General features: G+C 36.6%; 1 protein-coding gene across 2 annotated transcripts; it reads left to right on the top strand.

Annotated features, from left to right (window-relative positions):
* The first annotated feature begins 88 nt into the window (after window positions 1–88).
* On the top strand, window positions 89–11389 carry LOC139116745 (chromobox protein homolog 1-like). Of its 2 annotated transcripts, XM_070679375.1 has the most exons (6): window positions 89–213; window positions 603–722; window positions 3312–3486; window positions 5805–5958; window positions 8178–8281; window positions 9288–11389. In XM_070679375.1, exons 2-6 carry the CDS (start codon window positions 716–718, stop codon window positions 9427–9429), a joined length of 582 nt encoding a protein of 193 aa, XP_070535476.1. In that variant the 5' UTR covers window positions 89–213; window positions 603–715; the 3' UTR covers window positions 9430–11389. The 2 variants fall into 2 exon arrangements, with proteins under 2 accessions (XP_070535476.1, XP_070535477.1); XM_070679376.1 differs by lacking the exon at window positions 603–722 and having other exon boundaries at window positions 90–213.
* Window positions 11390–12391: the final 1002 nt, after the last annotated feature.

Raw genomic sequence — 12391 nt, 5'->3', positions numbered from 1 at the left:
TCGACTAAAGAAGGAAAATTTATTCAAAGTAATAAGTAGAAATACTCTGAAACTTATGATTGAATTTATTCAAGTCATCTTTGCATCAACTTGCCAAGGGGGCGCGCCAAGAAACTGAAGAACCCGGATGATGTCACTGCGTTTGCGCATAGGCAGCTTTCCCGCGATTTGTAAGCCATCTTTCAAACCAGACTTCAATACAAACTACTTCAGGTGAGTGTAGAAAACATTGGAAATACATAACATATGCAATTTTCTACTCTCTAAAATGGCAATAATGCTATTTATGAAGCTACACATATTTCAAGTTAAAGTTGATCTTGTTCATATAAACAGAGGTGTTTTTTGGAACTCTTTCAAAATGGCTGCTGTATTTTCTGTGTACACCGACGCTGCATCTGAAATCCTTTGTTTTGCCAACTGTCGTGACAGATATATCAAGATGTAACCCTCCCACCGTAGCTCTAAAATTTATCATTCTACACGGACTCTGTCAATATGTTCACGGCTCTAAATTCAAGGCGTCATTGCATCAAGCATTCTCGGAAACTACTAGTTGTAGAGTTAAGATCTTATTTGCATGTGGCGTGTTCTTCACGCAGCACGCTACGTTTGTATATTTCACAGTGGACGTCAAACTATTCAAGAACATAGTGAATTCCAGTTTGCTTGCTCGAGACGCCTGCAAAAATAAATACTACTGCCACTTTTCTATATGATGGGTATGTTACGTGTACTTTTCTTCGGACTTTAAATTTGGAGACACAGCTTTGCTCATCTGCATCTGCTAATAGCTAAGTTCACCAATTTGCATACGTAATGAGCCTTGGCATCCAGGAAGGGATCCTCATTTCAATTGTCAGTGTCGCTTGTCATATAACGTAAAAAGCCAAAAATGCTTGATAAAATTGTTCTATTTTGAATCAGAAGAACTCAAATATAATATACACCAGTTTTAGTTAATACTTGTAAAGATTGCAAAAAATTGAAAGTTGAAGCATAGGTAAAGCTCAGCTCATATATTTAAAACAAGCATTGGGATGGAGAAAGCTGCTTTGCGTATATGCAGTTTTAATGTTTCTTTTTATGTTTATTAAAAACTCACATTGACAGAGGACAGGTAAGGTGTTCATGAATTTTCTCTGAGTAGTAGCTGATAGGATAGGATTGCAAAATTATGTCAAGATTGTATAAATGTAATTCATCTTTCACAAATCAAAAAGTTTCCATATTTTATGATTGAATATTGTTTTAAATGCTGGCAATAAAATCATAAAATATGCAAAATTTGTGCATTGCTGTCATGAAGTACATCAGTTGTCACACTAACAATTTGTAATTTATATTTGAGACTTCATGTAAAATGTATTTCTGTCATGACTCAATTTGTGTGGCTCTGGTGGTAGTTTGCAACTGCATTCTCGCTCTCTTATCAAGCTGAAGTCAAGCAATTTCTTGTCTTACATAGTAATACATCAGAAATGAAAGGAAATAAGGTTATATAGGTTGCTGTTGTGTGATATCTTTTTTAACCCTTTCACCACCATGGTTTGTCCTAAATCCATTGTTTTCTATGGTGAAGTTGGACCTGTATACAGGGAACTGGGGGTGAAAGAGTTAAAAAGTGCACACAATAGTAACATACTCAAGGCAATTAAGTGTTAAAGTGCTATAAACTCCTATGTCTAAGATAGTCTGGGGAGATGAATTAAAAATTCCACAATTTCAGGATAAAGCTAGATTATATGTTCACTAATTTGATTCACCAAGGATTGTTTGTTAGGTATTTAGCATGGTATCAAGGCAAGGTTGTGATGGTATCACTTGGATCTTGTGATTATTCATCGTGTGTTGGGTCGATGTAGCATACAGGCACAAAACGTTTGTGGTTACTACGTGGAAGAAATAATTAAACCATTGGAGTAATAAACATTTTTAATGAACGTAAACTTCTAAGTAGTATGAAGATGGTTATGTGTACATTGTGTTCACACGACCATCTTATGAAAAATTATCTCTCACAACGCTAAAATGATATTAATTATTGTATCATGGGCTATATATGTCACTATGTGTGATAAGCATGACTTTAGCAGTTTGTGTTGTTTAAAGGACATCACCTGATCAAAAACCATTTATTTAAAGGGACAAAGTCATTTATCTTTTCAGATTATGTTATGTTGATTTCATGTGAGAATTATTTTGTTCTGCGTACTTAAACATGTTGTATTATCATTCATGAGAACTCTACCCATATCTTAAGAACATATTAATGTCAATATGCTGATGATGTAATTTCTGGTATGCACCATAGATTATGTCATCAAAGCATTCATTGTCATATCGTGATACAGGGAGAGAGTTAAGTTCTGATGACTGACCATTTCAGTGAGCAGAAAACATGAATATACAATAATCACTTACAAGGAACTAAAATACCCAAGCAATATCAAAGACAGTGACTGTATCCCTTTAATGCAACATAAATTCTAAAAATGTATTTCTGTATGTGCCAGGCATTTTTGAATTCCACCTTTCATGAAATATTAATGAAAGGAATGTGAAATCATTGTTCTTGATTTTTCCTTCTGCCTTACATTTTGTAAAAATATAAACTTCAAACATGATGTGTATGTAGGTTGTGGTTATGTTTTGGCCCTTAAGTTAGCATGTGCCCTGAAAGTGAAAGGCTTAAACTTTTGCTCAAAATTTCCTCAGTAAAACCAAATCAAGAATAAACATCAGGGGTAACCGTGCATATTTTGGTAACAGGGAAACAAATTAGCTAACCTTTTCCAATATTTGAAATTCAAGATGGCTCATTGGGGAAAATGTAATTTTTGATATGGAAAATGAACAACAGTTGAAATTTTTCTTTCTCCAAGAGCCTTAAAATGGGCCTTAAGAAGTAGTAGACCAGATAAACACTGTAAAAATTTGAGTCTGAATATTAGTAACTGAGGCACATTCTACCTTAAAGGTATACTGTCACCTGTTCCAATTTTGCCACAGTTACCATGGAAAGAAAATCTAACCAATCACAGATTTTAAGTGGGTGACCGTTTTAAAAACAGCGCCCTTACATGGGCATTTTGAATACCAAGGAACGCCCCTTTGACCGTATATGGGCATATTTAGATTACAGGTGACTGTATACCTTTAATGACAGTGCATTTCAAGGCAAATGAAAGGCTTTTTCAAGCACTTAGTCTTATTTCAGAGGACTTCAAATGAATCGTGTGTTCATGTCTGTATAGTCCAATGTTCTACCACGAACTTCAATCTGCATGTGGTGATGTTTTATTGCACAGCGTCAGCCATGGGAAAAAGTAAAACAAAGAGTAAGAAGGAAGAGGAACCCGTTGAGGAAGTTGCTGGGGAGGCAGAGGAAGAAGAGGAGGAGGAATATCAAGTTGAAAAAGTTGTTGATAAAAGAATAAAAGGAGGAAAAGTAGAATACCTCCTCAAATGGAAGGGTTACTCTGAGTAAGTATCACTTCTGACTTGCGACAGTGACTTCAACAACATTTCTGGTAAAGAGTAGCTGGAAGAGAGACTGTGTATTTTTATTTTAAAGGATGTTTAAATGACATTGCAACAAGTCAGTGGTCATAACTTTGGAAAGTTTTCTCCATGCAGGATTGCAGAGCAATGTTTCAAAAACAGGGAACGTATCAAGTGTGTTTTGTGTATCTAATACTGGAGTTTCACACATTCACCAGATACGTGGATTTTATAAAATCTATCAGACAATTGTGTGAATGCGTGAAACTAGTAGTAGGTACCAAACCAGTGTTTTTGCTAAAGCCGGTACCCCGGTAAATGTTACCAGGGTTCCCCAGTCATTTTACCGGGGTTCCCCTTGGTATATCAATGCAATCCCAAATTTATACCAATATTCCCAAACCTTAGCAAAAACACTGCAAACGTACTTGATGTGTGTAACTGGACTATGTATTAAGAGGTTATTACCCAATATTGCCTGTTCTTGTGTTGTATCAGCATTCTTGTCAATTGTGCTGCATTAGACACTTGTCTAACGCAGCACAAATGACACTGAACTTATACGATGCGCACAGTACTAGAGACATCCCATGATTCATTTTGATTGTACCATTTGAGATTCTTCACAGAAGTCAACCATGCTTCCCATGTGCAGACAAATTCATAGACTAGTTTTAATAATTCTGAAAACATACTTTTAAGCACACCATTCTTCCGAATTCTCATTTTAAAAGACTGGAGTGATATAAAGAATCACTGTGACTTTTGAACAAGGTACAATTCTTGCAGCTATGCTCTGAACATGTTGAATCTGATTAATTGAAAAGGATATTGATTTTTCCCCAATCGAAATGACAAAAGAAATTTACATACTATCTTCGCTCAGAGAATGACCCCTGGAGTTTGTGATAACTTCCTTCCCAAACGTATTGCATTTGGTAGTACCTGCAGAATGTGACTTTTATTGTTATTTAATAATTTTATCTAACCCTACTTTTACAGATAATATTATTTAGATGCTTCACATTATTGTTATCAGTCTTGTAGAAAAAGTCTAGGGAAAAGTAACCTTCGTGGTACAAGTCAGTTCTTGGGTAATTTTATGTACTGTGCAAGGCAAGGAATGGGGTCATTGAGTAGTAACTGATTTACCATACACCCATGCCCAGAATTTAACAAATAACAAGAAACTCTTTAAATTTTTAGGCTTCCTCATATTTTGCCATGCGCATAGATATGGAAATATTTATGTAAACAGGCTTCATTCTTGAACTATACAATGTCTTTCCACAAAAATCACTGTCATTCATGACAAGATCTGCTATATCTCAATGAACACCATAAAAAAGGTAACAGTACTCAAAAAAGTCGTACAGGAAGAACATTTGATTATGCAATATGCTATTACAATCGTTACCAATCAAAACTCTCCTCTGCCTCAAAACTCTCCCAATTTTGATTTCACCCAATCGCCATACGGAGGGAGAGAGGTGGCCATGTCAATAGTTGTGTGAACAATGTTACTTTAACGCCACGTGATCACTGCTGTTTGGAGGTAGATTGTGCAAACAGTGAAATGTTTGCTAGAGCTTGTCGAAAACTGACAAAACGCTGAATAGAATAACCATAGGATAGCAAGATTCCGCTTAGTATTCCCTTATTCAGCCACAGGCAATATCCTTCATCTTCAGAACTTTTCAAATATTCATCCTGGCAACATCATATCGTATGTTGAGAGTGGTGGCCACTTTGTGTGTTTACTTTCTTTCAAGTCGCAAAATGTAGTTCACAAACACTCCATACATAACTGACGATCTTGCATATCTCGACTTTTACCATAAATAATCACGGCTGACATTTTACAGTAAATGTCACCAGCATGTAGCAATGTGGGCATGGGTATATGATGCTACAACAAGGTATTACTACATGTATTTATTGTATGATATGAGTCTTAATATTATCCAGAATTGCCACTTGGTGGCTATTCTGTTGACATTTTTTTCATTTCTTTGGCCATTTAGCGGACTTTTCTGAACAGATGGATTGCAAATTTGGTATAAGGATGATGTACTACAATGTGCATGCCAATAGGTTAAAGCGGGAATTCAAAGGGACCATGGTACAGACAAAATCATGTGTCCTTACAGAAATAGGTGTATTAAAGCCCCAATCTCTTGCAGCGTTTACAAGCTATATGCTGTCCAGGTCACTCTATCAAGGAAAAGACACTAAAACAGTTGCTTAGTGGGAACTGTGTCATCCAAAATTACTTATGTTCAACTTTTGTGTCTTCTTAGTGCTGAAAATACGTGGGAACCAAAAGAAAATCTTGACTGTCCAGATCTCATTGGCGAATACGAAGAAAGAGACAAAAAGGTTAAAGAAACTAAAAGGAAATCTACAGTAAATGGTTCGGAAGAAACAAAAAAGAAAAAGCACAAAAAAGACACAGTAAGTAATAAGGTATCCAAAAGCTTGACTGCGGCTGTGTAGAGGTCCATCTTTGCCATAGGAAGGAATAGGATTGGGATAAACCATGGCAGTTGAAGGGTTAACACTTATTGTTTTGAGTGTGTGAAAGTTGCAGGATTTTTTATATTGCATACAGTATTGAAAATGTTAAAATTTATTTTCTACCCAAATATCAAGTTTCATTTTCAAGTTGAAGTTCCCAATGATCTTATTTGTGTAAAGTCTGAAAAGGGTCTTATAAGCATTTTGACTGTAATTACTGTGCATTACCACCAGTTAAAAATCTTCAAATGAAAAAAGCCTCAGCATATGTTGCCTTCTGATAGTTTGTCATTGAGTGAATAAATTAACCCTCTGAGTGCCAAAGTCAATTTTTCTTTCATCTGTATAAAATATGAACCAGTTAATTTTTTTCAGATTTTTCCCAAAATTTTGATTAAACACTATAGCTAATGAAAAGCGATCTCCATTTGGTCCAAAATTATCAAAAAATTACGGAATAAATCAAAAAAATTCATAAAATGTTGCACTACAGATTTGGTGGGAAAAAATTACAGCACTCAAAGGGATGCTACTTTCTGTTATTTTACAGTATGCAGCTTGTCAACTCAGTCTCTATATGTACATGTACAAGTCATGCATTGTGACTGTTGACAAGGCAGTGTTCGCGCTACCGCTCGCCAGACGGCAAAATGGCGAATTGATTCACTCATTGGCGACTCAGCCGGTCAGAACAATCGCCAGACTGGCGACGCAAAATTTGCACGTTCGGTCACTTTGTTCTACCATGGATATACGATGTTCTGTTGCATTGCGGTGTTTGTTTTACTTCTTGGGAAGTCTTTCACCATAGTACTACCGTACTCATCTAAGTATAAGCCCCGCCACTGTTTTCAGAGTATAATGGGTCGTACAAGTTGGTAAAATTACTTTTCAGATCAAAGAAACTAATGGGACATCGAAGTTCCCGTGATAGTATCGTGAGGAAAATGGCGCGTATACATGTACTTGTGCCCCTCCGAAATGTCCCCCGTTACTAGTAAATAGAATAGTCCCACTTCAGTGACGTCCGCCATTGTTCACGTTCACGCTGTCCTGTTTCCCCGGGAGGTTGTCATAGTCAATACATGCAATTTCAGTTGTTTTCAGCGATCATCCTTTCATCTGTGAAGAGCTTTTACCGGTGACCATTACAATTTTCACTGCTCTGCTGTTGTTTTCACAAGACACGGACCGTTTGATCTTGGAAAGTAGAGTTGCTTTTACGTGCAGCCAATGCACATGCCAGTTCACTGGTTCAAACCATGCTCTTGAACGTGAACGGCAGCATACTGATGTCTTTGTTTCTCGTTTATATTTTATTTCAAGGTATGATTCAAGCTGAAATGTCACCAAAATGTCACTTTTATAGCGAGGGATTGTGCAAACCAGTTTGATTTGAAACAGCTTTGTAAAACACTGTTTACTTAGCTCGGAAATTGTTACTGAGTTTTGCTGTCTTTTGGCCATGCACGGACGTGTATCAGTATCAGTACTAGTGATCATGGCATGCCATGCCACGTTCATGAAGATCTTGAGGATGTTTCTCTTTTCTGTATTTTTTTGTACTTCAAAGTTCAAGTGGTGATCAATGGTCATGCATGAGTTTTGATACGAAGCATTCTTTTTATTGAACTATTAAAGCAGCACTGAGGATACATATGATGATGAGAAAGTGGCAGACTTCTGAAATATTTGGTTATGATTACTCTTGAGTGTTTAATGATATCACCTTTGACCCTTCGAGATGAATGTGTGTGACCCTTGACCTCACCTCTCAAAAGAAAAATCTGACTACTTGTGTTCACACTGTATTAGCCAAAAAGGCTAATCAGCTTGAGTAGCCAGAGCAAACCCTGCAAGGGAAATATTAATCTTGGCTTAAATTATGTAAACTATAACTGCACTTCACATGCATACCAGCTTTGTTGGCGAGCTGAATAGTGGATGTTTCCAGCATCCTTTGGTGAGTAGAACAAGAACTTGTTGTGGACATATAGAACAAAATTTGTGAAAAATTATCAAGCTTATAGCTTTCATTCTAAAGTAGAATATGGGCAGACATTAAAGGAAGCCAGACAGAGATTAATAGTTGGGAATAAATTCCTATAATAACAACTCTCATTTGTTTCCATGTCAATCTCTTTTAACTTGTCCAGAGCAGAGATGATTCCGGATTGAGGGGATTTGCCAGGCGTTTAGATCCAGAGAGGATAATTGGGGCCACAGATTCAAATGGAGAACTCATGTTTCTCATGAAATGGTAAGATTTGAATTTATTCTGTAACAGAGGAGATTCTGAAGACTAAGTGCTTTTGTTAGACTCTGACTTTTCTGCCATCCTCTGGTACAACTACATTGATGTATGAAAAGACACTGTAGTATTATGTGTATTGTGTGGGCTTGATATTTGCACCATACCTTTAATGACTCCGCAGATGGAGAAGAGATAGGTGTGGTAAGATAACAGATTATTTCACTTAATACATGGAAGTCTTTGCAGTGTGAAAATGTCCAATAAGGATTATTTACAGAGAAGAAATATTAAAATTATAAATATTCAATAGTAGAAGTAATGTGCAGTAGATGTATTTACTAAAGGGTGTTCATAGTTTCCATATGCCTAAACGAAATCACTGCTTGAAAATAATATGATAGTATACTAATGACAGGTGACCTGAGTTCACATTAAGAGTACAGCATCTTTTACCTCCATAATGCACTATAAGTTTTCAGTTTTGATGTATGGATGGCAGATTTGCACAGGGACACAGCACATAAGATGCGTTGGCCTTTGTAATTTATTACATGCCTTGATGTTAGTGCAAATCAGTGCACTGATTTGAATAGGAACATCCGGGGATGAACAATGTAATGACCGGTTTCCTTAGTTACCTGATCCAGTTAAGCCCTTCGATATTTTTGACGGCAAATTTTCCATAAGCGCACTGCTATTTTGACTTTGTAAAATCTGTTTGATGCTGGTAGATAATAGTAAACTCATATGAGAATGCCCTGCATGTAACTAAGTGTCATATAGTGTTAACTGTGAAGAAGCATGTTATAAAAATATTATTGCCTGAATACATGGGTTAATTAGCCCTTGCAGCAGGAGACAATTTGCCCTCAAGGCGTCAGGCAAATTGTCATCTACTCTCTGGTACATAAACCCATGTATTCAGGCAATAATATATAATATCTTTTTTTACACTTCCGTGGAACACAAATTTTGTCATATTTTCTATCTTTGTTTCCCGTACACTCAACAGGAAGGGAAGCGATGAAGCGGATCTTGTACCAGCAAAGGAAGCCAACGTTAAATGTCCTCAGATTGTGATTTCGTTTTATGAAGAACGCCTTACATGGCACTCCTATAACAACGACGAAGATGAAGGGGAGAACACTGTTTGATTCTTGATTTCCCGTTATTTTTTATAAAACACATATAAAAAATAGATTAGTTTGGAAAAAAAATCCGATGGAATAATGTTGAGATGTCTACCTGCCATCAAATTCATTTTAAAACGGTTTCAACGTGAGGCCATCCACTATTGGCACTGTGGTGTTTCTGAAGTTCTGTGGACAAGTGAGAGGAATAGTTTGCCAAGTATCTCTGCTAGACACTGATCCTGTCATTTGCAAGAACGGTTCAACATTCCAGAGAGAGAGATGCAAGACTCTTGGAATTTTCCATTCATCTGTTGCCAGGTTTCACAGTCATGCCACTCATCAGGTAGATTAATCAACAGTTGTTGGCAAACGTGACGTTTCATATCCATTGGTTGATAAAATTTAAAATATGTCCCTTTTTGTTGTCTCCACTCTTATTCAGTACCATCTTGTGATTCAGTTTGTTTAGAAAGATCAGGGTCGGTTCTTAAAATGAAAACCTCTTTCCCCCAATAATAACAATTTTTTATCATTTTTGAGGGGGGGGAGTGAGTGTCCATATATGCTGTACTTTTTAAGGTCATTTCATCAGGGGATTCAGCCAAACGATACAGACCCAGAAGTATGGTATTTTCATGAGATAAACAGAAGTGTACAAATTATTATTATACAAGTTGTGCTTAGTCTGTGAGAGAGAATCCAGTGTCAAGATTAAGTATTTCCAAGTATGCTAGTTTTCCGGCTTCAAGATGGTATATAAATGTACAGTGTTAAGACCATCCATAAGGTAGCAAGTTTTAAGCTCAAACGTGTTTCAGTGTTCCCTGTCTCTTGATAAGAAAGGTTGATATTTTTGCCTGTGTGATTGAGTTACTCTTTCGTAGGACGTTTTTAAATGAAAAGATTGATAATCATGATCCGTTTCAATTCTCGTTGACCGAAAACTTCTATATTTCCAGATTCCTTCCCATAGTCATTGATTGAGTACTGTAGTATTTTTGTATCTTTTCCCGAGAAGGTTGGATTTCATCAGCTTTTCTTCAATTTACGCTCCTATTTTTCGTGCTGTTTTCTGGAACGTTGCTTGAGTATGGTATATCCAAGTACAACACAATGTTCACTTTCAGTGAACCAAAATTTGCACATGTTACAATATAACTCCCCCTTTTATATATATAAACATTCTGAGGTCATTTTCACAATGTCCCACAAGTGCAGAAAAGTAGTTCCAGGGTGGATTTGTCTTTTAGCTTTTTGTTGGAATTTCATTGTTTCACGTGCTTTGCAAGACGACTGCCTGAAAAAATACTTACATTCTTTTTCTTGTCTTTGTTCTTTGTAAATGTTGGAGTCCCTGTGTAAAATGAAGACATTTGGGGACCGTTATTGTGCCTGGTATCCAAACTGCCCAACTTCCATCACCATGTCAATGAAATGTGCATTGTTCTTTCAAATATTTGACATATTTGTCGGTTCCATTTGTTGGCATCTCAAATGAATGATTGTGCAAAGATTTGCCATCACTGTAATTTATTTTGTCGTTTGTTACCATTTTCTCAGTGTCTTTGCAAATGCTTACCGTAAGTGAACGAGAGAGAATCTTAAAGATTGATTTTTGATCTTGAGTAGAAATAATCAGGTGGAGATAAAGAAATGTGCTTCAGATTGATACTTTGACAAATTTTTATCTATCAACTACAGTCGACGTGAGAAAAGTTCTGGTAATATTAACATCATCATGCCTTATAAATTGGAATTGTAAAGATCAGCTTTGTTTCATTGACATAGTGAGAGAGAGAATGTCTGAACTTTGAAGAAATGAGTATTGTTGTATGAGTGTGTATGTATTGAAGTGGCAGCGCTACCAGTTACTTCAGGCCTCCAAATGTCCCAATCCAGCCTTTTTACTGGCAATTTTATGCAGTACGTTCCTTGTAGATTAGTTCAAAGATTTTAATAAATGTATCCAGTGTAGAATGAAGTGGCTTTGGTCTAGTTTGTACCTTTTTTTTGGTCTCATGCGGAATTGCATTACAGCTGGTCACTGAGCTCAAGACATGATTGTAAGAAGCAGAACATGGATGTATGGACAAAAATCTATATCTGTTTGTCTTTTGTACAAAATCATGTTGTAACAAATTGTTGTAGTAATCTTCTGCCTCTTAATTTATCACTTCTTTGAAACGATAACCCAAAGACTAGCTTTGAAAGTTATCCAGACAGTGTATCAAAACATGAAGAACAAAGCGTCAAGTGCCCAAAAAATTCTCACATAATGGACAAACAGCACAGTGTGGACGGAATTACTATGACTTGATATTACTCTGGTCTGTCATATGAAATACAATGTGATGTCAGTCAATTGAAATCATGTAAAGATTGCAAATTCATCTAATCAATCAACTGCTATAGGTCTTGTTCAAATTTCACATATCTGCCAGAATAACTGACCATTTTGAAAGAGCAAACCAGCCAACCAATAGTGTAACCGATAGTGGCATAGCGATCTTCATCTGATTTTTATCCAAATGCGTAAAACTCGTTAGAACTCGGCTATGCATGTCATATTGGTAACTGATTGGCCTTTTTCAACTCTTGTTTGGCCCCAACCTGTTCTCAATGGTGAAAGAAATAGACCCCCTCTTCCACAGAGGCAGAGGTGAAAGAAAGATTTCATTCATTTGGTGCCTGAATGGATTTTCTTATAAACAGATGTGCAAAGCTGGCATAGCTAGTTTCTGAGTGAGGCATACCAGAGTAAGAGAAAAATATATGAACAGGATTTACGTGGTGGTTTGCTTTTTTTTTGGGGGGGGGGTGCTGGGCTGCTCAGACAATGAATTGAAAACAACATAACAATTTATATTTACAGCTTTATATGGGTTGTCTTTGAATTTGTCTCCCCTTTTCCTCATTGTTGAGAAGTGGCCAACTTTCTACCTTTGGATAAATTGGTGATTCTGTTTTAAAATGTACATGAGAT

This window comes from Ptychodera flava, chromosome 18 (genome assembly GCF_041260155.1).
Source record: "Ptychodera flava strain L36383 chromosome 18, AS_Pfla_20210202, whole genome shotgun sequence".
Classification (NCBI taxonomy): domain Eukaryota; kingdom Metazoa; phylum Hemichordata; class Enteropneusta; family Ptychoderidae; genus Ptychodera; species Ptychodera flava.
This window is presented reverse-complemented; position numbering and strand designations above follow the sequence as displayed.